The sequence below is a fragment of the Eptatretus burgeri genome, chromosome 3 (genome assembly GCF_056783735.1).
Source record: "Eptatretus burgeri isolate ZD-2024b chromosome 3, Ebu_testis_v1, whole genome shotgun sequence".
Lineage (NCBI taxonomy): Eukaryota > Metazoa > Chordata > Myxini > Myxiniformes > Myxinidae > Eptatretus > Eptatretus burgeri.
In genome coordinates this window covers 102,603,561-102,628,473 of record NC_140963.1, presented here as the reverse complement: position 1 = coordinate 102,628,473, position 24,913 = coordinate 102,603,561, and the positions used below count along the sequence as shown (strand labels likewise).

General features: G+C 43.5%; 1 protein-coding gene across 2 annotated transcripts in view; it reads right to left on the bottom strand.

Moving 5' to 3' along the window:
* The window catches only part of ZNF830 (zinc finger protein 830), a 40,794-nt gene extending 28,633 nt beyond the window's left edge, over window positions 1-12,161 (bottom strand). Inside the window, exons 1-5 of one of the 2 annotated variants that reach the window (XM_085874739.1) lie at window positions 12,002-12,161; window positions 11,514-11,613; window positions 6,736-6,865; window positions 6,598-6,625; window positions 475-698 (exon numbers count right to left, since the gene is read on the bottom strand). In XM_085874739.1, the coding sequence (XP_085730865.1) occupies window positions 475-698; window positions 6,598-6,625; window positions 6,736-6,865; window positions 11,514-11,613; window positions 12,002-12,120 (601 nt within the window). In that variant the 5' untranslated portion in view covers window positions 12,121-12,161. Of the gene's footprint in view, window positions 1-474; window positions 699-6,597; window positions 6,629-6,735; window positions 6,866-11,513; window positions 11,614-12,001 lie in introns of both variants that reach the window. The other variant, XM_085874738.1, reaches the window with a different exon arrangement.
* Window positions 12,162-24,913: the final 12,752 nt, after the last annotated feature.

Here is a 24,913-nt window from a genome sequence, read left to right as displayed (position 1 = left end):
ATTGAGGCTGTCAGATTATCCCTTCTGGAGAAGAAGATGTTTTTAGGTTTTGGATAAAATCCAATATGGCCGCCATACCACGTGACCTACGTCATCAAATGTTTCATAGTATAAACTTCAGGTGGTGAGTAATTATCCTGTTAAGTTTCGTTGAATTTCATCCGACAGTTTTCCCTCCAGATCCGCCACAAAATCGGTCAGTAGGACATAAAAACGCCTTTAATAATAATACTAACGATTTCAATAGAGCTTCAGCCATGCTTGAAGCCCTAATAATAATAATAGTAATAATAATAATAATAATAATAATAATACGAACGATTTCAATAGAGCTTCAGCCATGCTTGAAGCCCTAATAACCATTTTTTTAATGGATATTGAGTTAATGATCGATTACATTTATTGGAATATCTATCAGAATAAAAAAAAAGTTTGTAAAAATAAAATATTAAAAGATCAATAATTTGTTATTACCTGTGGGTAGACACTCCTTGCCAGGTGAAGGAGAGAGTATTTTTGGTCTAAAGCTCTTGCTGCTACAATTTCCTTTGGATTTCTCATCAAATGCTTCATTTTCCTTTTCCTTTTCTTCACCACCTTCATCACTACCATCACCATCATTATCATCACCACCTTCGACATCAACTCCTTTCCAATTTCCAGTCCGCACAGGTGGATCAAAGAAGCCAGATGGCAAACTGAAGGAATGAATGACAGATTTTAAAAGGAGACACAAACAGATGATGCTCAACATACACTTTCAAGAAACAGAGTGCCTAACCTCAAAAGAAGCAAAGCAGAGATAAAGCAAGACTGTGTTAAACTTGAACTGCTATTAAAAACTAGAACTAGACACGAACACAGTGCATAGCCTCGCCTCGCACGCTCATTCTGAACAAAAATACCATAGGTAACTGAACACGCGACTATTGTGGCCCAATGCAATTATTGCCAATATACCTGTATCATCCATGCACCCAATTATATCACATACATTGCCATTATCCGAAGCTCTATTGATTGATTATTAGGATATTTAACAACCACTTTTGTGCACACCAAGGAGAAATTGCATCAATGAAGAGGAATATGAAAAAAAAAATTCAAACTATATTCCCCATGGCTGGTTGATCATACACGTATGAAGTTTTGCATCAATCTGTTGAGCGGTTCTGGAGAAAAAGTTTTCTTCCATTTTTATTTTCAATCCAATATGGCCACCAGACCACATGACCTGTGATATCATAAATTTAATTATCCACTCACAACGGGTGATCACACACAGTACCTTTAGAAAGTCTGCACCCCCTTTTAAAATTTTCACCTTTTGTTGCCTTGTCGCATGGAATAAAATTGTGTTAAATCAGACTTTTCCCACCTTCATTTACACGTCGTAACCCACAACTTCCAAGTGAAAAACAAATTCTACAAATTTCAGAAAATTAATTAAATATACAAAACTAAAATATCCTGGTTGGATAAGTTTCTACCCCCCTGAGTTAATACTTGGTGGAAGCACTTTTGACAAAAATTACACCTGTGAGTCTGTTGGGATAGGTCTCCACCGACTTTGCACACCAATATTTGCCCATTCTTCTGTACAAAACTGTTCAAGCTCAGTCAAGTTGCGTGGGGAGCGTTGATGGACAGCAATCTTCAAGTCATGCCACAGATTTTCGACTGGATTTAGGTCAGGGCTCTGACTGGGCCACTTCAGGACATTTATCTTTTTGCTCCTTAGCCACTCCAGTGTAGCTTTGGCTGTGTGCTTCGGGTTGTTGTCATGCTGAAAGGTGAACTTCCGTCCCAATATCGGCTTTCTTGCAGAAGGCAGCAGATTTTCCTCCATCCATTTTCCCTTCTATCCTTACAAGTGCCTCAGGCCCTGCTGATGGGAAACATCCCCATAACATGATGCTGCCACTACCATGTTTCACAGCAGGAATGGTGTTCTTTGGGTGATGTGCTGTGTTGGGTTTGCGCCAAATGTAATGTTTTGCATTTAGGCCAAAAAGTTTCATGTTGGTTCTGTGGAAGAAATAAAATTAATTAGATTAATGTATTCTCAATTTTGTTGTACTACTGTTTTTAACAGTATCAAATAGGGTATACTTTTGTACTGGAATCAAATTGACTGTCAGTAAAATCTCTTTTTGCAGTCTTTTGATCTCTATAGTGATGTAGATAATATACAAGCAAAATAAAATGACGTCTTACTAAATCTTATGTGCTTTATCTCATTGAAATATATATCCAAATTAGTATTTCGAATGTTTAAATGAAACTGCTCTGCTGCTGGCACCTATTGTCTGATGGTAATTAAATAACTCCCGAAAAGCGATTGCAATAGATGCCTTGTTGACCAAGGACAATTGTATGACAGCATAAAATGGAATGTCGTGTTTTGAGAATCTGGTTGCTCACTGGTGAACGGTAGGTATGATCAAAGTAGTGGGCTTGTGTCTCCATTCACTCGGCCTCTTCATATTTTGTCTTAACTTTGTTGTTACCCCTCTCCCTCTCACGGCCGGCCTCGTATTCCCAAACTGCAATCATGATCTGAGCGTGTCTATCACCCCTTCCCTCCAAAAGTGGCCATGTCCGCAGTTCCCTTTCTCATGCTTGCCGCCCCCCACCCCGATTCACCCTTGCCAGATGTTTGCACTCCAGAATAGTATAAAAACAATTGCTCTGGGCATTTTGGGGAGAAAGAGGATCATGATTGTTATTACTTGTCTTGTTATCCTTTTTCCCATGCGCATGTTGGTTGTTATTTGTATTTGATGTGTGCTGTAAATAGATGGTTTCAGACTCCGAAAGAGAAGAATTGAATTCTTCCACAGTTCCATCAGACCACAAAACTTTTTACCACATGACTTCATAATCTCCAGAAAGTTTTTTTTTTAATACCTCAAACAGGAGTCAAGGTGGGCATTTTTGAGTAATGGCTTCCATATTGCCACCTGACTGTACAGGCCAGACTTGTGGAGTGCTTGTGATATTGTTGTCATGCACACAGTGACCAGTCTTTGCCATAAAGGCCTGTAGCTCTTTCAAAGTTTCCATTGGCCTCTTGGTGGCCTCTCTGATCAATCTCATCCTTGTTGGTCATCCAGTTTGGAGGGACGGCCTGATATGGGCAGGGTCTTTGTGGAACCATCTGCCTTCCACTTCTTAATGATTGTGTTGACTGTGATCCAAGGGATATTCAAGGCCTTTGAAATATTTTTATACCCATCCCCGATCTGTGCCTTTCCACAACTTTATCCCGGAGTCTTTTGAAAGCTCCTTGGGTCTCATGATTGAGTCTTTGCTGTGAAATACACTACCCAGCAGAGGAAACCTTCAGGAACAGCTGATTATATTCTGAAATAATCCGAATCAACACAATTTAACACAGCTGAAGGCCAATTAACTTGATGTGTGATTTTGAGGAAGAGTGGTTACACCTGAGCTAATTTGCAATTGCTATTATAAGGGGAATGGATACTTGTCCAACCAAGATATTCCAGTTTTGTATTTTCAATCAATTTTCTGAAATTTGAAGAAATTGGGGACTACAATTTGTTAATAAAGGTGGAAAAAGTTTGACTTAATGCATTTTAATTCCAAGCTATAAGGCAACAAAAGGTGAAAATTTTGAAAGGGGGTGTAGACTTTCTATAGGCACTGTATTCTGTACAAAGTTTAAGATTTTTTGGATCAGGATTTTGATTCAACCTATTATGGCTGGAACACAACTTCACCAATGATGTCATCGTTATCACCCTATATACTCTATGGGCAGTCGATGACATGTGCCAAATTTCAATTTTTTCGTTGAGTGGTTTCAGAGAAAAAGATGGCCAAATTTTTTCCTTTCATCCAATATGGCTGCCATACCATGTGTTCTATGACATCAGAATTATCAATATAATATTCTGCATGGGGAGTCCCTACTATGCTTAAAATTTTACATCGATCAGACAAGCAGTTGCAGGAAAAAAAACATTTTTAAAACGAAAATAAATACACAGACGAGGACGCGCATACGCACGCACACGAGTCATCCATCCATGCATCCTATTATGCCACGTACATCCATGCACCCAACTATGTCACAAATACCAGGCAATAACCTGTCTAACAACACCATACAAACTTTTAAAAGGAATCATCACAGAAATAATGTACCACCACCTAACACAACAAGGAGGCCGAGGATCAAAACAGAAGGGATGCAAGAGAGGATGTTACGGAAGAATAGACCACTTTCTAGTGAGCAAGGCCATACTAGACGAACCAAACTGTCCACAGCTTGGATAAACTATTTAAAAAAAGAAAGCTATTAATGGTGTCCCACATTCATGGATAATGATGAAGTGCATTCAAATGTACAAGATAAATCCCCAACTAATCAATCTGATTGAGAAAGCCATGCATCTATGGAATATCACACTAATCCTGCAGCACTCAGAAGGAAAGACTAAAATACCAGGAGTGAATATACGGATCTTTCAATGAGACAGCCTTTCCCCCCTCCTGTTTTGCCTTCCTCTGGATCCACCAAGTCACCTCATTTATGAACAAGGGCACGGATACACCCTAACATCCAATAAAAGAACATCCAAAGAAAGAAGAAAGGTGACACATCTACTTTACATTGATGATAGAAAACTCTTTGCACCAAATGATGAAAAATTGGCAGAACAACTTAAATTAATGAAATGGTACTCTGGTGACATCGAAATGGAATTTGGCCGAGATAAGTGTGCCAAATGCACATTCGTGCATTTGAAATGTCTGGAAATTCATGCAAATTTGAAAATTTGAAATTTCAAGACCAACAAAAATTCATACATTAAAAAAAAAAAAATCGATCCAAATACAACAATACAGGAGATAGACAACGAAGCATCTTACAAATACCTTGGAGTAGAAGAGGGCCACCAAATTTGTCATAAAATTGTGTAAAACAATTACCAAAGAATACCTGCGTAGAACGCAACTGATGCTGAAAACATACCTCTCCCCAAGGAACAAAATCAAAGCCACAAACCAACGAGCCATACGAGTGTTCAAATACAGCTGCAGAATAGTAAACTTTCCACAAGCGGAAATCAATAAACAAGATATCAAAACAAGGAAACTCCTCACTATCCACAAAATGTAACACAAAAATCAGTGCATCCTGAGAATGTAACTGCCAAGGAAAGGAGGTGGCGGCCTGATGGAACTCAATCAAGTGCACAGAGTGACAACTCGGATTAACAGGGTACATGAAAAGTTCACCAGACTACCGAATACAATTTGTACACAAGCATGAACACAACAGACCAGAAAAGATATATCTCACTCACCTTGCAAAAATTTTCCGAAAACAGGTAGGAATAGAAGATATCACACCCCAAACCGAAACAGCAACAAATACAGCCCCGACAATTGCAAAAAAGACAAAAGAAAAATACAAGATGACATACCAACAGATATATAGTGACAACTGAAAGAAATTCAAAAGAGCAGGGAAGTATAAAAATAAAAGAGTTGGACAGATTGGGGAGAGACAAAGAAGGATCACTGGAATGGCTAAGAAGAGGTCAGCTCAATTGGGATGGAGAACGAATCATTATAAACGCCCAAGACCAAGGACACCACAGGAACAGCTTTAAAAAATTGGCGGGACTGAATCAATCGGACTCATGTACTGTAGGTGCTGCAAGGTAGAAACAGAAAGCACAAGTCACCTCCTAACGGGATGTAAAAAACTCACGTCAGAACAGCTGTACACAGACAGGCACAACAAGGTACACAAGAGTAATCCATTGGCACATCTGCAGATATTTCAATATCCCAGTTCCACAAAACTCATGGAAACATGAACCAAAAGCAATCACTGAAAACAAGGGCATAATGTTCATGTGCGACTGAATGATCCCATCGAGTGTGAACAGAGAAAACAAAACATTGCGACCAGACAGTTCTCAGATACAAAAAGGAAAAGAAGGCATTGCTAATTGAGGTTTCAGTACCCAATGATTTTTATCTGAATAACACAGAAATCAAGAAAATGACAAAATATCAAGACCTCAAGAATGAAGTGAAAAGATCCTGGAAGCTGAACAGCACTGAAATTGTACCAGTGATAATTGGAGCAACGGGAATGATAAAGAAGAACCTCACACATATCCGACAAACCATGCCTGGGAACATTACCACAAATGAACTACAACTGGAATCTGTTCTGGCCTCAGTGATGATCCTAAAAACAGCCCTCGGGACAAAACTGTAAGAACAACATAACTTCACAACTTAGCCAAAGAATCATGATCCTTCACTGAACTGGAGGTGGAGATTTCTAGGAGGACTCCGTTCCATCTTCTGAAATCTGAATTATGAAGATAACAATCAACGGTCCACGCATGCGCATGGAGACACACACACACACACACACACACACACACACACACACACACACACACACACACACACACACACACACACACACACACACACACACCAATTGTCTCGCATCCCTTCGGGGCAAGACTAATAAGAAGTAAAATATCTCAACGACAATCATCTTATTGACCAATTGAAAAGTTCACCAAGTTCACTTACCCTGAAGATGTCATCATCTTATCAGGGTCTTCTGGAATGAAAAAAACAATAACAGGAACATGATCCATCCAATGAATCGTTCATTCATTTTAGAAATCAAGCTGATTATCATGCATACATACAGGTACTGCAGCCTACCTTTTATCTTTTTGGAAAGATCAACCTGATCCGTGGCCTTCCTTTTGAAAGCGATTCCCTCCGGCACCCGCGTGATATGGGCCCCAACAGACTCTGGACCTTCTCCTCCTTTTTTAAGCTGCTGGAATCGCTGTCAAGAAAACAACCACCATTCTATTACAAATTCCTTTTTTAAAAGGCAGAAAGATGGTGGACGTTCTGCACTTTCACTCAATTAGTATCTTGTCAAAAAGTATTTATATATCAGTGTAAATCATTCCTTGCCACAAATACTTGAACCTTAAAAGCTTCACATGTGATCTGCCTGCTCTTTCTCAGAGAACTGCCTGCCTTCATCATGGAAGGTTATGCTGCGCCGGTTTTTGTTTATATTTTAAAGAATGGGTCATCATTATGAATCTCAAAAGAGATTGGGAGTAAATCTCTTGAAAGTAGACAGAAGACATCTCCAAAAACATCAATGCTGTTTGGAATCCAGCCTTGTGCTCCAAACTGTCCTTGAATGGTATGCGGAACCCACTCTTTGATTTGATGAGGACTATGCTCGAGGCACACAAGCAGAACATTGTTTGAGATGGCATTTTCTGTCGTGCTCTGCTCATGAAGGTTGCTTTTTCCTCAGGCAGTATCCAAGGGTTATTTAATATGATTGACTTGTCTCTTTAGAAAATTCTCCAATACTTTGCAGGTCACTCCACTTGGTGCTGGAAGATAGCTCACCCATCCTACAGACAGGTGGTGGTAGCATCTGATTCTTCTTCCTCATTAGTATGCAGCACAAGACTGTGGGGTAGCATCATTGACTGAAGGTGGGGCAATGCCACTGATGCAATGCCCTCTGCTGGTTATTGTAGGAATTAGGAATTTGGCCATGGTGCTGGCAATAGCTCGTGCAGCATTCGCGAAGGACACCATGGGATTTTTAACATCCACCAACTAATGCCGGCAGACAAGACTCCCATTTAACATCCATCAGAGGGACAGCGCACACATTGATGAATCACCCTGCCTGTGAAACACCGGGATGATAATTTACAGCTGGGCCAGGATTCAAACCCAAGATATACAGCTTAGAGGTGTGTGCACACCTCTAGCCCATCCTGTCAGTCCGTAGCATCTTATTATCGACCTTGATAAAATCAGCAACTGGTAATCTACCTGAAATAGATCATTCCATTCTGGACAATCCATTTCCTTGCTGTCGTGCCACAAGACATGTACGTCGGATCTCCACATTAACTCCGGAAGAAATCCAATACAAAAAGGTGCAATTCTTGGAATTTCTTGGCCTTACAATTATCCACAACTTGGAGTGGAGAGACGATTTATGAAATTTACATCAAAGGTTGGTTACCACCTCAGAATATGCCACAGAACCAAGTCCTTTCTCAGCCATGATCAGCCCCTCATGATGTATACAAGATGCACCAACTTATATTCTTTCCCCTGGGAGGTGTTGGAGGGGTAAGAGTCCTTGAGGCATTCGACTCATTGATATCTCTCGACCGACAGACGAGTCACAGGGCCTGATCCTCTTTCACCCAAGACAGGTCGGTGGCCTTAACAACCCTCGATTGCTTCTCAAACACTTTCTGTCCCACTGCCTCCAATAAGCTTCTCCAAGCCACGTGTGTTAGGATATAAACCCACATCTTGTTGCACTGGAACTTGCATACTCACACAACAAAACAAGCACTAATCTTTTCATATTCATCTTCTTCAATATTGTTGTACTGCAATGTGATCGAAGAGGTGAATAAGACTTCCTTATTTTTTTTTAAACATCATCATCTTGACTTTTGAAAGGGACTGTCACGTATATCCCAAAAAGTTGTGAACGGATCTGGATGAAATTTGGTGGATATGTTGGGTGTGCAACGAGGAAGAATTTATTCAATTTTGGTGAAGATCCAAATCGGAAACGAGAAATTTTTTTTCAGCGATTCTTCATTCTTCACCATTTATTATACGATATCACGACACACTTCTATCAAGAAATAAGGGATTTGTTTTATGTATTTGATAAAAAGCTGTACAACACCACAGTGTAAAGGTCATGTACCTCTGCACCATTGTGTTGGCAAGTTTTTTTTTTCTTAAAATAGTTCGCAAAGTAATGAAATCCATGACCACTGTTGCAACAAAAGAAAAATTCCTTAAATGTGCTTTTGAGCTGTTTAGTGTGGGTTTGACCGACAATAAAATTTCAGATTGGTGCTTCATAGACAGCGTGTTGCATCACAAAGTGTGTTTTATCAGAGCGACATGAAGCTGGATGTCCTGTCTGCGAGCATTAGTTGGTGGGTGTTAAGAGATCCTTGGGTGTCTTTTGCAAAGAATCAGCGCGTTATCTCCGACATCCTGAACGTACTAGAAAATCATGCCCAACAACTTTGCCCGAGCGACCGCACAAAGGAGGAATAATCGAGGCCATGAAAGAAGTGGTAAGACAGCTGATTAAAAATAAAAAAATAAATTAATGCACCTATCGCTCTCTGCCTGTCGTCCTCCACCCATGACATATCTGACAGCATTCTTTCATCTCCTCATGGGGAATGAGTCCATGCTGTCAATCTGCCTACTATTGTAACAGCATTTCCATTGCAATAGGGAGGAGGGGGGGAGAAGGGGGTGCCATACCCCTGGAAAACCTTCGAGCAACATATTTGTGCATTTCAGCACTGTGTGTATGCTGGACAGGGATCATGAATATCCTTACCCTTTGGTTATCGACCGTGGAATAGAGCATTCATTCTGCTCGAACTGTGTAGAATCTGGCTGTCCAGTGTCCACCCATGCCTTTTTCAATAATCTCTCCATTCCCACCTCATCATATCCTTCCCAGTCAGTGGAGCAAGTGAGACGTGGAACAATAACAATAATTAACCGTCAAACCTTCAGATCCTGCAGTTAGCACCGTGTGTAATGGGCCTCATTGCTTTGTTTTTAATCCTTCTCTTTTCTCCTCTCATCATAATTTTCTTTCTGCTTGTTTATAAAAACTCATCAGTTATTTGTTTTTCGTTTCAATTTTGTAGTCAGTAAGAATTTTTCGATCACGACTGCAGTCGTTTTGGAAGCCTTATTGTGTTACGTGCCAACTTGTTCATGTGTCTATTTTTCGTTTTTCCACTCAAATTTGTATGGTGACACTGATAAAACATGGGCGGAGGTGGGGAGAGGGGATGATGAGTGGGTGGGTGGTGAGGAGTGGGGGGATGAGGAGTGGGGAGATGAGGAGTTAGGGGGATGAGGAGTGGGGAAGAGGCGAGTGAGGAAAAGGCGAGTGAGGAAGAGACGAGTGGGGAAGAGGCGAGTGGGGAAGAGGCGAGTGGGGAAGAGGCGAGTGGGGAAGAGGCGAGTGGGGAAGAGGCGAGTGGGGAAGAGGCGAGTGGGGAAGAGGCGAGTGGGGAAGAGGCGAGTGAGGAAGAGGCGAGTGGGGAAGCATAAATCTCATAATGTAAAACTAAAACAGGCTTGTAGCATGGTATTGTGTACACTGTGGTCCCAAATGAGGGGAAAGCTTAGAAATTAAACCCAGTTTTAATAAGATAAACAATCTTAATGTTATATAATGCCCAAGTGTCTGTGCTTTCAGAAAATGTATACTTTGCTATGGGTCCTATGGATATAGTTGCTTACAAAACATGTTTTTTCTCCAAACACAGGCTATTTTTTCCGTTTTTATAGCTCATTTTTTAGAAATGGGTTACATGTATGAGTGTATATGTTGTCCAAAATGGTTGAAAATGCATTTTTTTTTTTTGATATATATCATTATACATAAGAATAGAACAATTCCTCTAAACAGTACATTTCTTATGACCTTCTGCATATATTGGCACCTTCAAATGTGTAAAATCTCAGATTTTGCAAAATTTCCCCCAGTCATAGTGAAGCTTACAAATTCTTATTCCAGAAATTTGAAATGCATCTGATAGAACATCTTAAATAGCAATTTACTTCTGCATAAAGTGATGATTTAAAATGGCAAGTTTCAACATTGATCCTTACTACATACCAGTTTTTAGGTTCACTTCCATGATTGGGTCAAAAATGTGAGGAAGTACGTAACAAATTGCATTTACAAAGATGCTACAAAATTACTGGCAGCTCGCTATAAGCTTGATTTTATAACCATAGAATAAGTTTACCAAGATGGCCCTATGATATAAAAAAAAATCAATACCAAAGGCCAGTTTGTGTTCAGTATACAGAACATCAAAGGTCGTTAGGAAGTACGTAATGTTTTTTTAAAAATCTGCACTTTTAATCCGAAGATGTTAGTTTGGTTCATCACAGCATGTATTTCTATGGTTAAGTTTATGTGCATATATATTTAGGACCTGAATGAACACTGATCAATTTGATCAATTTGTTAATTTCATATGACCTTGACCTCTTTGCTCAAAGTCAAATATCAGGTAAACCAAATATTCTCCATATATGTGGTTTCCAATTAGTGTATAATACATATCGAAGCCACCAGACCAATTTTACAATGATATGAGTGGTTCCTTGATACAGATAATTGAGAACCAACTTTGACCCTGTCAGAGCAATAGAAAGAGGAAGAATTAAGCTCTGCCCAAATAGATCCTGAATCCCCATGACGTTGGCAAACAAATGATATGCAAAAACTTAATCATACAATGACTTTCATTTTTTGGTCCCCCGTGTCCTAAATGTGTACACAATACCTTACTACAAGCCAACACGAAATCAAAGAGCAAGCATAGACATCGGCAGTGTTTGAACAGGTCCCTCCATGAGCTTACCTCTTTGTGTTGCCTTCCCAGCACGTGAGTCTGCCACAGAGCTTCGTTCTTGATGGGGGCACTGCACAGCGTGCACAGTAGTTGTCCAACGCTGTTATATGTATAGCCATGTTTGTTAATGAAACACACAAAGTGAGATCATCGCTTTCTTTAACTAGCAGGTTTAGTTATTAGAACACTCTCAATAATCTTCCAAAACGATCGTTTCCTTTATACTCCATTCTAAATCTTGATGGTTCCCAGATTTCGTTATTACCTGAAATATGATTAACGACTTAACGTGATTATTCCCACGACAATGTGTAGAATGTTTTAATGTGTGAATTGATGCGGACAATCGTCTTTATTGTACATTTAGGAACACAAGCTGTACATATGATATTTAGACAATAGAGATAGCATCAAGCTTCGAGCCGTGCACAACGGACATCCGAATTACCAACACCAACACCTCGCCAGGCAACACGACGACGCTCCAGTAAGGATATTTGGCGAAGGGGTGCTCTATCCGTTTACTGGGCGCTGCTTGCCGTTGCTTCTCTCGCATTAAGCGTCGCAATTCATCTTGCTTCAGCACCTTCTTGCCTGCACGGCCAGCCGCCGCCATCTTTGTCGGCCGGACCTTTTTTCCTGAAGAGACTCGTCAAGACTTCATGGCGCATTGTAATCTAAAATTAGATAAGGCGTCCAAAGCACTAATAGGAAAAAAGTATTGGGTACAATGTGGTGAGAGGAATGACAAATAACACGCTTCGACGATAAAAAAAATATATATATATTTAAGGAATGCCGTTAACTATTACACCTTGGCCGCTATACATTGGACAAAATAATGGAGACGTCATCACGCGCTGTCAATGTTGAGTGTGGCGACTGTCATTGTTTTGTTACTGCGCTCGATGAAGAGTGTAACCTTCACGGTGACGGTCACCACCAAAGAAGCTAGTGAAGGTTGCTTGTTCCAAAACGTCTGTGCACACCCAACACTACACTCACTGTACTGAAAAATCATTCTGGGGAATATCACCACAAACGAGCTGCAAGTGGAGGATGTCAGAGGTTCAGCGAAGATTGTGAAAAGAGCCCTTGGTCTTGGAACGAGGCGATGAGAACGAAGTTTCACAGTTTGGTTCATGTATCACGATCCTTTACCGAAAAACCTGGTGGAGATCGAGTTCTGGGAGAACCTCCTCCCACAAATCGAGATAACAACCAACAGGACACACACACACACACACACACACACACACACACACACACACACACACACACACACACACACACACACACACACACACACACACACACACACACACACACACACTAATAAGTGTGTGTGTGTCTCCTCCGTACGGAAGTGCACGAGTGTAAATTGTGTGTTTTGGTTAATTAAAACGCTCCTTTTGAAGATAATTAACGGCCTTATTTAATTATATCCTTCATCAGGCGCATCCTCGGCCACCTCGCTGTCTGGGTATCACATCGTCGATGCCAAGAAACACAGAAACCAGCGTGATTACGGATCACCACTGTGGCTCGTGGTGCTCATTTAATCAACCATCTTAAAACCTCCACTTCTGGTTGTGGTTGTGGTGGTGGTGGTGGTTGTTGTTGTTCAGGTCAGGGGACTTGAGGGGGAAATGGGGGGAAGTGTTCTCGACTTGTGTTTGGTAGTGGGACTTGTGGAGAAAGGTGGTGGTTGGGGGGGGCGGGGAGTACAGGATTGAATGACATGAGGTATGTTGAAACCGCACATCGATACACAGAATGTGGAGACTGCCGGGAGATTTCCATGAGGGGTGGAGATGGGAATGGGGTTTGGAGAAGGTGAGTACGAGGAGAGGGGGAGGGAAGGTGGTGTGAGGGAGGGGAAGGGAAGGTGGTGTGAGGGAGGGGAAGGGAAGGTGGTGTGAGGGGCAGGCAAGGGAAGGGAGATAAAACACGCCCAAACAGCAACATTTTCTTTTTAACTGCCAGGTTCAATATAATACTGGATGCTCGCACATGCAGCAACTTTTGCACCCCTCTGGTCAGCTCACTCTGAATCAGATTTGTGCATGCTACACTCTGGGGAAGCCATTTTAAATTCAAAATTTAACCGTCGCAGTCCTTATATTAACAGTCGGGCCTTAACAGAGGGGAAGGGTGGGAGAGACAGGAAGGGGAAAGAGATAAGGAGAAAGGGAGAGATGGAGAGAGGTGGAAGAGAGAGGGAGAGGGGAGGGAGCAGGGGGAGAGATGGAGAGGAGAGGAGGGGGATTCCGGCAGATGTGACTCCCAGTTTAACTACATCTAAGAGACGGCATGGCACACACTTTGATGAATCACACTGCCTGTGAAATACCAGGATGACAGTTAATGGCTGGGTCAGGATTTGAACCCAGGCTAGATGGATTAGAGCGAGCGTGCAAACTTCTCGGCCAATCCTGCCATTCATCTTCATCAACCAACATTGCTACTCATATCTACATATTCTGCCAGAAAAAAAAAATCCCCCTTCCGTTTTGCTGTGAAGTTCAGTGTTGGATTTTTTTGACTTCAACATCCGCTTAAAATAAGTGCAACAAAACGTTTTGTAAATTTCGAATTTTTCTCACTCAGATTTCAACATCACCGTAATGCACGTTGTTGAGTTGTTAAAACTTTCTTTGTACAAGATGATTTTTGTAATACTGGCTACCACCGGGTGGCACTATATGCAAACTTGCGATAGTACTGAGAGGGTGCACAGGAAGGTTTTAAAGTGGTGAAAAATTCAATCATGCACACCGGAGTCAAGCACCCAGGTGATGTAGATGTAGCACAAACAGACAAGACTCAGGTCCAAAATAAATGAATTAAGAATCCCTGCTGGGCAGCCATGCACACACGAGTCGGTGGTGCCCTCAATTTAATTGCACATCTTCCCAACTCCAGACCAGCTTTCTTTTTGTGAACCTTCATGCAACATCGTATCAGTTTGGACCCTTAACGAACACATTTGTATAATTTTTTTTTATTAGGTGAAATGAGATTCTCCACCATTTTTCACGAGCCAATGTGTCTTCTTGTTTTAAGGTTTTGTGGTTGAAGTGTTGTCTTGCCTTGTCGATCCATCGGCGAATGCAGCTATTGTTGCTCCATACATGTTGGTTGGATTGCCCAACTGTCTGTTGAAGGTCGCTGTCGTGTAGATTGCACCACATTAAGCAACTCAGTTATAAAACGAACTTGAATGTGTCTGCAGGTGTCACCATGATTACCTCCACCATCGAAGCATGTGCAGGTACAGGAGCATGTGCCAGAACAACAAGGCTGAACTGAGGACAAAAGGGCCTATAGCAAGGGTTCATTTTAGGGGGCCCTTTTGGTACTTTTATACTTTTCGTATAAATTTCAAGAAGTAAAAATAAGAACCAATATGCAATATTATTTATTACTAGCCGAAACCCCGTCACAGGCGGATTCCGTTCCATGAGCCCAATATGACAACCAGTGGCGGCTCTCGTAAGAGCCAGGTCCCAGTCGATGTACTCCATGGCCTTACCTAATGAGGCCTACAAAACGTCCTTGTACACGACATTTTTGGTGTACACGACTCCTTGTGAAGAAGTCCCCTGATTTGTGCACGTGTCTACTTTGACGTACACAGTGTCAAAACTTCTCAGGTCACAGTACTGATGAAAAACGTGATGCGACCGCTAGGAGGAGCACAAAATTGGTCCTTCAGTACTAATATATAGATACTCAGTGCAGTTCATTGTGTTTAATTCATCTAAGTAATGAATCTGCATACATGGATAGAATATAATTACAAAATATAACATGTAAGACAATCAACATTATACAATCGAAGTAAAATCTTATTACCTCTGCAAACGAAGGTGAAGGAGGTCATGTTTTCACCAATTTCTGTCTGTTTGTTGGGTCGCCGAAATAGGTGACCCTTATTGTCAGTAATTCTTTTTGTTTGTTTGGATGTTTGTTCGTTTGTCATCAGCATAACTGGTAGTAAACGTGGGCGGATTTTGACAAAACTCAGGTGGTAGGTACATCTTATGACATAGTGCTTTGGAAATTGTGATGGTTGCTAGGGACGCTTTGGTTCCCTAGCAACAACCGAAAAACCTTCAAAATCGGTACCGTTCACGCGAAATCAATTCCGAAAGCCATTATCCCACGTAGGGTTATGAAATTTGGCACGAATGATCTACAGGTGATGCTCTATCAAATATATTCCGCTTTTTGTGATATATGGAATACTTTACCTCCTGCTCGGCAACCCATCGCCGCCTCCTGGCTTGTCTGTCTGTCTGTCTGTTTGTCTGTGTACAGGATATCTCAAAAAGTTGTGGACGGATCTGGATGAAATTTTGGAGACAGGTTTGGTGTGTGACAAGGACGAACTGATTAGATTTTGGTGAAGATCCAGATCCGGATTCGATTACTGGAATTTTTTTAAAGTGATTCTTCAGCATTGAGAGATCGGGCCTAAAATGATACATAGCAAGATATTTCAAAAAGTTTTGTCCAGATTCAGATGAAACTTGGTGGACAGGTTGTGTGTGTGTGTGTGTGTGTCACAAGGACTACCTTATTCGATTTTGGTGAACATCCGAATCCGGATCTGGATACGAGAATTATTAAATTTTGAATGTGATTCTTCACCATTGCGAGATAGGGCAAAAACAGATAGAGCACAGTATGGCATGATATTTCAAAAATGTATTGGGACCGATATGTTCTCGTGGAGCAGGCATTACGTGGTGAAGGTACGCGCACTACCGGCTGCCCTTCTAGTTGGAAAACGAAACACACTCTGTGATCTGACTGTATTTTTTGTTTTATTTTAATATAATTTATTTTTAATACATTGGGGGCTCTGGGTAACATGAGGGTGACTCTGTAGCTTGCCCTGCTTTAATTCGGTCCAGCAGAGCAGTGTGCCACCACGTTGACTTTCCGCCAGTACTCCAGGAGCCTCCGTCTTGTCATTCCCAAGGCAGTTTGCCAACACATCCCCATCTCCTTGAGATGCCATTCAACCACAAGGCACATGGTCAGTCCATTTGGCCTCCTCCACTCATGAGGCTCCTTCGCTGAGATAATCTGGTGAGCAGGATTAGCAACAGTAACGTACGGCTTGGTTATGTATTCAACCATGTATTCCAGGACTCTTTGTCTGTGAGCAGGATATATCAAAATGTTATGGACGAATTTGGATGAAACTTGGTGGACAGGATGGGTGTGTAACAAAGATGAATTGATTTTATTTCATTGAAGATCCAGATCCAGATACCAGAATTTTTTTAAGGTGATTCTTCAGCATTGAGAGATAGTGCGAAAAAAAAAGTTCAAGTTCAAATGATATAGTTGCAGACCCGGGGGTCGGGGGCGAGAAGACCATGAGGGGGAAGGGGGGAAGCTACCTCGGGTTCCCACCAGCCTCTCCAGAATCACAGGCCGCCGCACACAAAAAGCTTCACGACGAGGCGGGTCGCTAATCGACCGTAAACGCCAATAACTCGATCACATGACTTCGGGTCCTCCGTCAAATAAATACCGTTTACCTCATGGTAACGTGATCTAATTACCGGGGGACACACCCTTGGTACGCCTTGTTCAAACCGTTACACCTAACCGGATCAGATGCAGCCGAGTGTAACTGCTCCAGCACGTACCGGCTAGGAAAACAGATCGTTGGGAGATAACGTTCCGGCTAACCAGGATATGGACCATGCTGAACCAACGAAGGAAAAGACGAAAACGAGCTGGGAACATTTCTACACAAAGCATTTATTTACAATCAAGTGAGTAAAGGTATGCGGCACAGTGAATGGGGTTTATTATTATGTACAGCAGGGATAGCAAGGAATTTGTGGGGTGTGACAAAAGCCAAGCAATTTACAAAAGCAGACACAGAGCAGACCTATCCCATTAGAACTTCTACAATCTTAACTTGTGCTACGACAGGTGCCATCACATATACACACACACACGCACGCACGCACGCACGCACGCACACAAACCTGAGGAAGATTGGATAGCCAGAAGGAAAGAAAGCAGATGAGGATAAACGGCCTCACAATACCTGGTGCGGTTGACCGACCAACGCAACCCAGTACACTTTGGGGGAAGTAGGAGGGAGAAACGCTGGTGTCTAAGGTGTGGGTGTGAGGTGTGGTGAAGTGCAATATGGGGGGTGCGGTGTCGTGCCAGAGGAAACTGTGATTGCGAGTCAGTAGGATGCTCTTTTGTGTGTCCAAATGAGGACGGGATAGAGGGTAGAAATAGAGAGGAGAGAAAATGCGGAGGCAAAAGATCCCTAACCTAGTTGTGCATAGGTCTGCTAGTGTAGCACGTACCTCAGTGGGACGCTCCGCTTGAGGGTTCCCACCTCAAAAGTTGGCGCATTATCTCCGGCTTCTTCACTTTGCCGGGGCGCGTGGCAACGTGTGCTCCGCACTGGTCCTCCGGAATTAGCACGTCTCAGTCGCACACCAACCGCGAGTGAAGAGCCAGCGATGGGCATAAGCAACGAAGAGCCAGCGAAGAGCAGAGGAAATGAGCAGGGAAGAAGAGGGTGAAGCAGAGAGGCGAAGAAGAGGGCGAGCAGCTCCGTGATACGCCTTTTATAAGCCCTGGGCGAAGGGTGGGGTGACGACCCAAAGTGACGCGAGGTGACCCGAATCCAACTTCTCCATTGGGCCACAGCGGCCCGAGTCACGCCCTGCCAGGCTCTTGGGGCCGGAAGCGGTCTCATTCGCACATCCGGTGTGACACGGCCCGGAGCTCCATACCAAACTCCTAGATTGCCCTCCTCGCCGCCTGTCTTGTCGTGTTCTGGTGACAGGATGAGGGTCGTATCAATCGCACGTGATATTCCCAGCGAGATGCGGTTGGTGCTATTAACATCTGTTGCTCATCCCCACATCACACGGTTCGAGTACAGCCTGAGTTATGCTGCACGCCTCTGTTTAGTGGCAAATTGTATCGATACAGAGGTAAGAGGAGGGGCGGGAATATGTTGGTGGTCGAGGTGGTGAGTTTTTGTTGAGTGAGGGGTGAGCAAGGTGAGATTCCGTTGGAAATTGGCACGCAGATTTGAATGAAATGGCGCGCCATGCACGTGCCGTTTCGTGTGTTTGTTCTTGTGTTGATTCTCCCATGGGAGGCTGCCTGGTGTGTTTGCTATTCATATTGTGGTGTGTTTGTTTGCTTACTTGCTTGATTTGTACCATGGCTAAAAGGAAAGGGCTGGAATAGAAATCAGAATAGATGATAGATATATAGTTTATTGACATAGCTATAAGACCCACACAACGCACTTCGTCCCGTAAACCCACTCGACATGAGGGGAAGGACTGACCGCATGAAGATGAACAAAATAACTGCCTGGGGATCACTGTATGTTGGGTGCCATTGTCTTAGAGGCATGCAGTTTTGCAGAACCGCAACAATATGTCGCATAATATCTCAAAAAGTTATGGATGGGTTTTGACAAAACGTGGTGGATGAGTTGGGTTCTGTTCTTGTGTGTTGCAGCTTGACTGCCATCATTTCTTGGATCATTTCTAGCTGTCATTTATTGGATGATGATGATGATGCTTGCTGTGCCACTGATGCCACACCCCTCTTCTAGAACACTGGAACTCATTTCACCAACCTCAGAAGGATGACAGGCTGAGTCAACCCTCCTGGTGTTAATTCAGCAGTTGACAAGAATCAAACTCAGGATCCTAAGCCAGCCACCCGAGCTGCTGAGCCACTACCAGGTTTATGAGTTGGGTAGGTGACAAGAACAAGCTGATGGGATTTTAGTTATGGTCCGGATGCAGATCTAGCCGATCAGTGCGAGACAAAACCTGAACTGTTCAGTTTTTGGTTGTTTCTGAATTTTACAACTGGAGCCAACCATACATGCCTGGTGCTGACTTAATGGTAAGGGTGGCAGGCTTTGGCTCCTTGGATCCTGAGTTCAAATCCCGCTCAGCTGTTGAATTAATACCACGTGGGGTTAACTCAACCTGTCATCCTTCCGAGGTCGGTAAAATGAGCGCCAGCATGCTGGTATACTGTGTCGGAGTGGCGACCCGTCCAGGATTGTGCCCAATAGCCAAGGAGACTGCTTAAGCAGCACCAATGCTCTGCATAGAGTATGTTCCCAATCTCCTCCTCCTACCATATGATATTGTACATTTATATTGTTGTTGTTTCGCGCCCGTCCGGTGTGCGAACGACCGCGTTTCACCAATAGCACCCGGTTCGCCCACCGAATGGACAATCCAGTGGTGACTTTCTGCAATGGCGTCAGAAACCAGTCACGAATGGGTTTTCAATCCCACCACAACCTTGTCCGTACCCTACCCGCGCGCGTGGGCTGCAATTTGGTGACGACAAGCACTGAGAGCCAGCACACTAAGATCTAAGGTAGGGGGGGGGGGGAGGGAGCCTGTTTTGAAAAAAATATCTCTGAATTCCAGTACTTGTCCTCACTACAGTCTTTTTGCGCGCTTGTCCTCACTACAGTCAAGTGCGCTGTCCCTCTTTTTACCAGGTAGCACACCCCTAAAAAATTGGTGAAGTGTTCAGAGCTCAAATCTCTAAGGGCCAGCTTAGAGTGGGTACCAAAGAAGATCTAAGCGACATCACCTTCCCTGACAAATCGGCATTGGTACGGCATGTAGATGATTTGCTTATTTGCTCTCAAACAAAAGAAGCATGTGAAAGAGATACTCTGGTGTTGTTGATGTCACGAGCAAACAAAGGGCACAAAGCTTCCAAGGACAAGTTGCAGTTTTGCCAGACAGAGGTAAAATATCCAGGCCACATTCTAAAGGGGGCTACAAGACTTATCTCCCAAGAACTAAGTGCTACAATATTAGCCTTGCCAAAGCCTGTAATGGTAAAACAAATGAAGTCCTTTTTGGGATTGATGGGCTATTGCAGACAATGGATTTCTGACTATGCACTTTTATCGCGACCATTGCTGGACATCAGATGAGCTGAACCCTCTGGAATGGACACCAGAAGCCGAGGAAGTCTTCGTCACCCTCAAACATGCTCTTTCCTCTGCACCAGTGCTAGGTTTACCAGATTACAGTCAGCCTTTCTACTTGTGTTCTTATAAGACACAAGGGTTTGCACAGGCAGCACTGACGCAAGAACACGGAAGGAAAATGCGACCAATAGCCGATCACAGCACAAAGTTGGAGGCAGTTGCTTTAGGGTTTCCACCATGTTTGAGAGCCGTGGCAGCTGCCTCTTATGCGGGTCCCCCCATCCCTCCCAACTATAAACACTATTTCTTGTCTTAAATCCCCAAAAAATGAACAAAAAAACCACCTTTCTCCTTGCACACTCATGAGTCTCAATCCTTAATCTTCTTCTTCCTCTTCTTCCTCTTCTTCTTCTACCCCTGCTGGCACACCATCTTTATTCTACTGAGCTGACCCTCTCTCGACATTACCTTCACGATTTATTCCGACAACTTTCCATTCCCGAATCTTACCTGTTCTTCAAAAATACATCAAAAAATAATAATCTTCCTTGTATCCTTTTGATCTGAACACCTCCTGAAACCACGTGTCTCTCTCTACTCTTCCTGGTACTTTTCATCGACCCAGCAGCTTCACACTGCGTTTACCGTCCAAATTCACCACACACTTCCACGATTTTACTTCAACCTTCCCTTTTCCGAATGTTACGCAATCCTTATTTATAATAAATAATTTCACGTTTGACGATACTCCTCCCAAAGCCAATTGCTTCTCCCGTAACCACGTGATCTGTTTCGACCCCCTGCGTTTACCGATCCAAATTCACCATTCACCTCTCGATTTTTTTCTCCAACACTTCCATGACCTAATCTGATGAAAACTCTCTTAAATAATAATAATAATAATAATAATAATAATCATAATAATAATAATAATAATAATCATAATAATAATAAAAAATGATCTCTTATAATGCTTCATCTTCCTCTTTCACACGTGTGGTACTCTTCACTGTATCAGAATGCACTCCTCTTCCACGATTTATACAGACTGCTCTCAATTCGACCTTTCCTTCATACCTTGCCTAAAAAAATCCAACTGTTACAGTGTTTCTTCTCTCCATTCTCTGAATTCGCCTTTATTGCATCAATCAAGAAATGTGTTAAATCACATCTCTGACATAAAACTTTTTAAAAAACCCCGGTTTGCGATGAATGTTTGGTTTCCATCAACCATTATTTTTTTCCATCTTCAGTGCCAACTCACTCCTCTCACCCCTCACTCTCAAATCAACTATCCCACTCTTCTCCCTCCAAGCTTCCCTCTCACCTCTCTCAAAAACTCCCCCCTCACCTTTCTCCCTCACCTCTCCCTACTCACCCTTCTCCCACCATTCACCCCCTCACTCACCCTTCTCAAAGTTGCCCCCCCTCTCATCCACAAAGCTGCCTCCTTCCACTGCCCTCTCACCTCCATCTCTTCACTCAACTTCCTCAAATCCTCAACTGCCTTCTGCCCCCTCTCTTGTCCATCCTCTCCCCCAGCACCACAGAGCCTTTTCTCCTCATCATCCAGCCCCCTCCTCTCACTATTCTGCAATCCCCCACACTCTCTTTCAACAACCCCCCTTACCCCCTCCCCCCCTCGTCCCTTGTCCGACCCACCCCCTGCACCCAAAGCCTCCTCCACTCCCTCTTCATTAACAGTGTGGACCTCAAATATCTGGGGCTTTTGCTCAAACATTTCAGATCTTTCCATACAGGTTGCCACTGACAAACCAGAAACTTTCCTCCCCCAAGACGTGTCTGACTCCCAAGTATCTCTCCCTGGTTACTCCCTCCTCTGGTATGACAAACCTGAGCCTCGTCCTGGTGGAGGAGTTGCTCTCTTCATCAAAGACTCTATTCCTCACTCTCCATGTATTGCCCTCACTCCCCCACACCCCCAGGAATACCTCTGGCTAAGCCTTCCCCTCCACTCCCACCTCATGTTTATATGTGTACTGTACCGTCCACCAAACAGTGATGTCTCCATTTACACCTCACGATCCGAAAACATCGACCAACTTCTATCTTCTCATCCAAATTCTCTCTTCCCTATATGTGGCGACTTCAATTGTCATCACACCAGTTGGCTAGGTGTGGGTACCTCTCTCACCTGTCACAGCACCTCAGCAAAAGCTTTCTGCGACTCATTGGGACTGACTCAATCGGTCAACTTCCCTACCCGGATCTCAACCAATGGAAGTCCATCTCTTCTGGATCTGATTTTGACAAATTTCCCTGAAAATATCTGCCGCTCTTCCTTTGCTCCAATCGGTTCTTCTGACGACGTCCTTGTCAAAGTGGACATCTCTCTGGCTATTATCAGAGAACCACCTCACCGCCGTCGAGTCTGGCATTTCACTCAAGCTGACTGGCAGGGTCTCCAAGCAGCCATCAAACTTATAGACTGGTCTCCTATCGCTACTTTCTCCAACATAAACTCATCCTGGGAATTCTTTCAAAGAAACTTGCTCTCCCTCATGCACAGATTTATCCCCTCTCATCTTCAGTTGTCCTCCCCTTCCTCCCGCTCTTGGTTCGCTGAAGCTTGTGGTGAGGCATTTGTCCTGAAACAACTTGCCTTTGCCTCATGGAAAGCAAACCCAACTGAGAGTAATCTCAGTTCCTTCCATAAAGCTTGGAACAAGTGTTTGTCCAGCCTCAGGAGAGCCAGAAAACAACATCTTTCTCATCTCAAGTCTGAACTCTCAAACCTCTCTCCCTCCTCAAAATCCTGGAGGCGTCTAATCAAATCTGTTTCTGGTGTATGTTCGCCCTCCATCCCCTCCCTTACCTCAAATGGCAGCACTGATGATACCGCACGTGAAAAAGCTGAATGCCTAAACTCGGTGTTTGCAGCTAAATCTTGTGTCAAAAACCCATCACTTTCTCTACCCACCTTACCCAGTCACACCCAACTGTCCCTGGACTCTGTGTCCTTTTCTCCTAACAAGGTGGAGAGCTTGCTGTCAAACTTCGGCTCAGATTCTGCAACCGGTCCAGACGGTATCAGCCCACGTGTCCTCAAAGCCTGCTCTTCTGCTCTTGCTCAAGCTCCCTCTGTTCTATTCACCCTCTCATTTGCTCAATGTCATCTGCCATCTCCTTGGAAATCAGCAAACATCACTGCCCGGCATAAAAAGGTGCAAAAACAGATCCCTGCAACTACAGACCAATCAGCCTTCTGCCAATCATCAGCAAGGTTATGGAATCCATCATCACGTCAGACATTAAATCCTTCCTCTTCTTCAATGGCTTGATTTCTGATCTTCAATTTGATTTCAGACCAGGTCACTCTACCCTGGAGATGCTGCTTCTGCTCTCAAAACAATGGATGGAGGTCCTCAATGCCAGACAGGAAATCCGAGCCATATCCCTCGACATATCGTGTGCTTTTGACACAGTCTGGCACCCTGCACTACTCACCAAACTCTCTTCCTATGGTATTCAAGGCCATCTCCACTCATGGCTCGCAGACTTCCTCTCCTGTCGCAGTCAACGTGTGGCCCTAAATGGAGTTCTTTCACCCCCTCTTCCTGTCCAGGCTGGAGTTCCTCAAGGTAGCGTTCTGGGCCCTGTTCTTTTTCTGGTTTTCATCAATGATCTCTCCGACTCTCTGGAAAATCCTCTTTATCTCCTTCCCTGAAAATATCTGCTGCTCTTCCTCCACTCCAATCGGTTCTGCTGACCACGTCCTTGTCAAAGTGGACATCTCTCTGGCTATTATTTCTCAGAGAACCACCTCACCGCCGTTGAGTCTGGCATTTCACTCAAGCCAACTGGCAGGGTCTCCAAGCAGCCATCAATTTCACTTTTGCCATACCACCCTCTGCCATACCATCTGTCATTCCTCAGACATCCCTCAGACTCACTTGCATGCAGCAGCTTCTTCACTCACTGCAGATCTGGGTAAAATCACAAACTGTCCAACACGTGGAACATGTCTTTCAATCCGGACAAATCTCACTCTCACTAAGTCTCTCTGAAAGGACCGTTGAGAACCCCCCCCCCCCATCCACTTTCTCAAAAATCCTCTGGAAGAAGTCCTTTCTTTCAAGCTTCTGGGTCTCACTATCTGCCATGACCTTTCCTGGGAAAGACACATTTCAAACCTCACCTCCAAAGCCAGTCGCCGGCTGGGAATCCTCTGTCGTGCAAAGTCCTTCCTCGGCCCACCTGAGCTCCTGACCACTTACAAAGCTTTCCTCAGCAGCCTGATGGAGTACTGCTCTCCCCTCTGGGCTGGTGCTCCTGCCTCACACCTTTCTTGGCTTCACGCTGTGGAAACCAAGGAATTTCGGATCATTGGCATCTCCCGTAATAAGACTGAGTCTTTGGGCCTCTCACTCATTCACTGCAGGTTGGTCGGTGGTCTTTC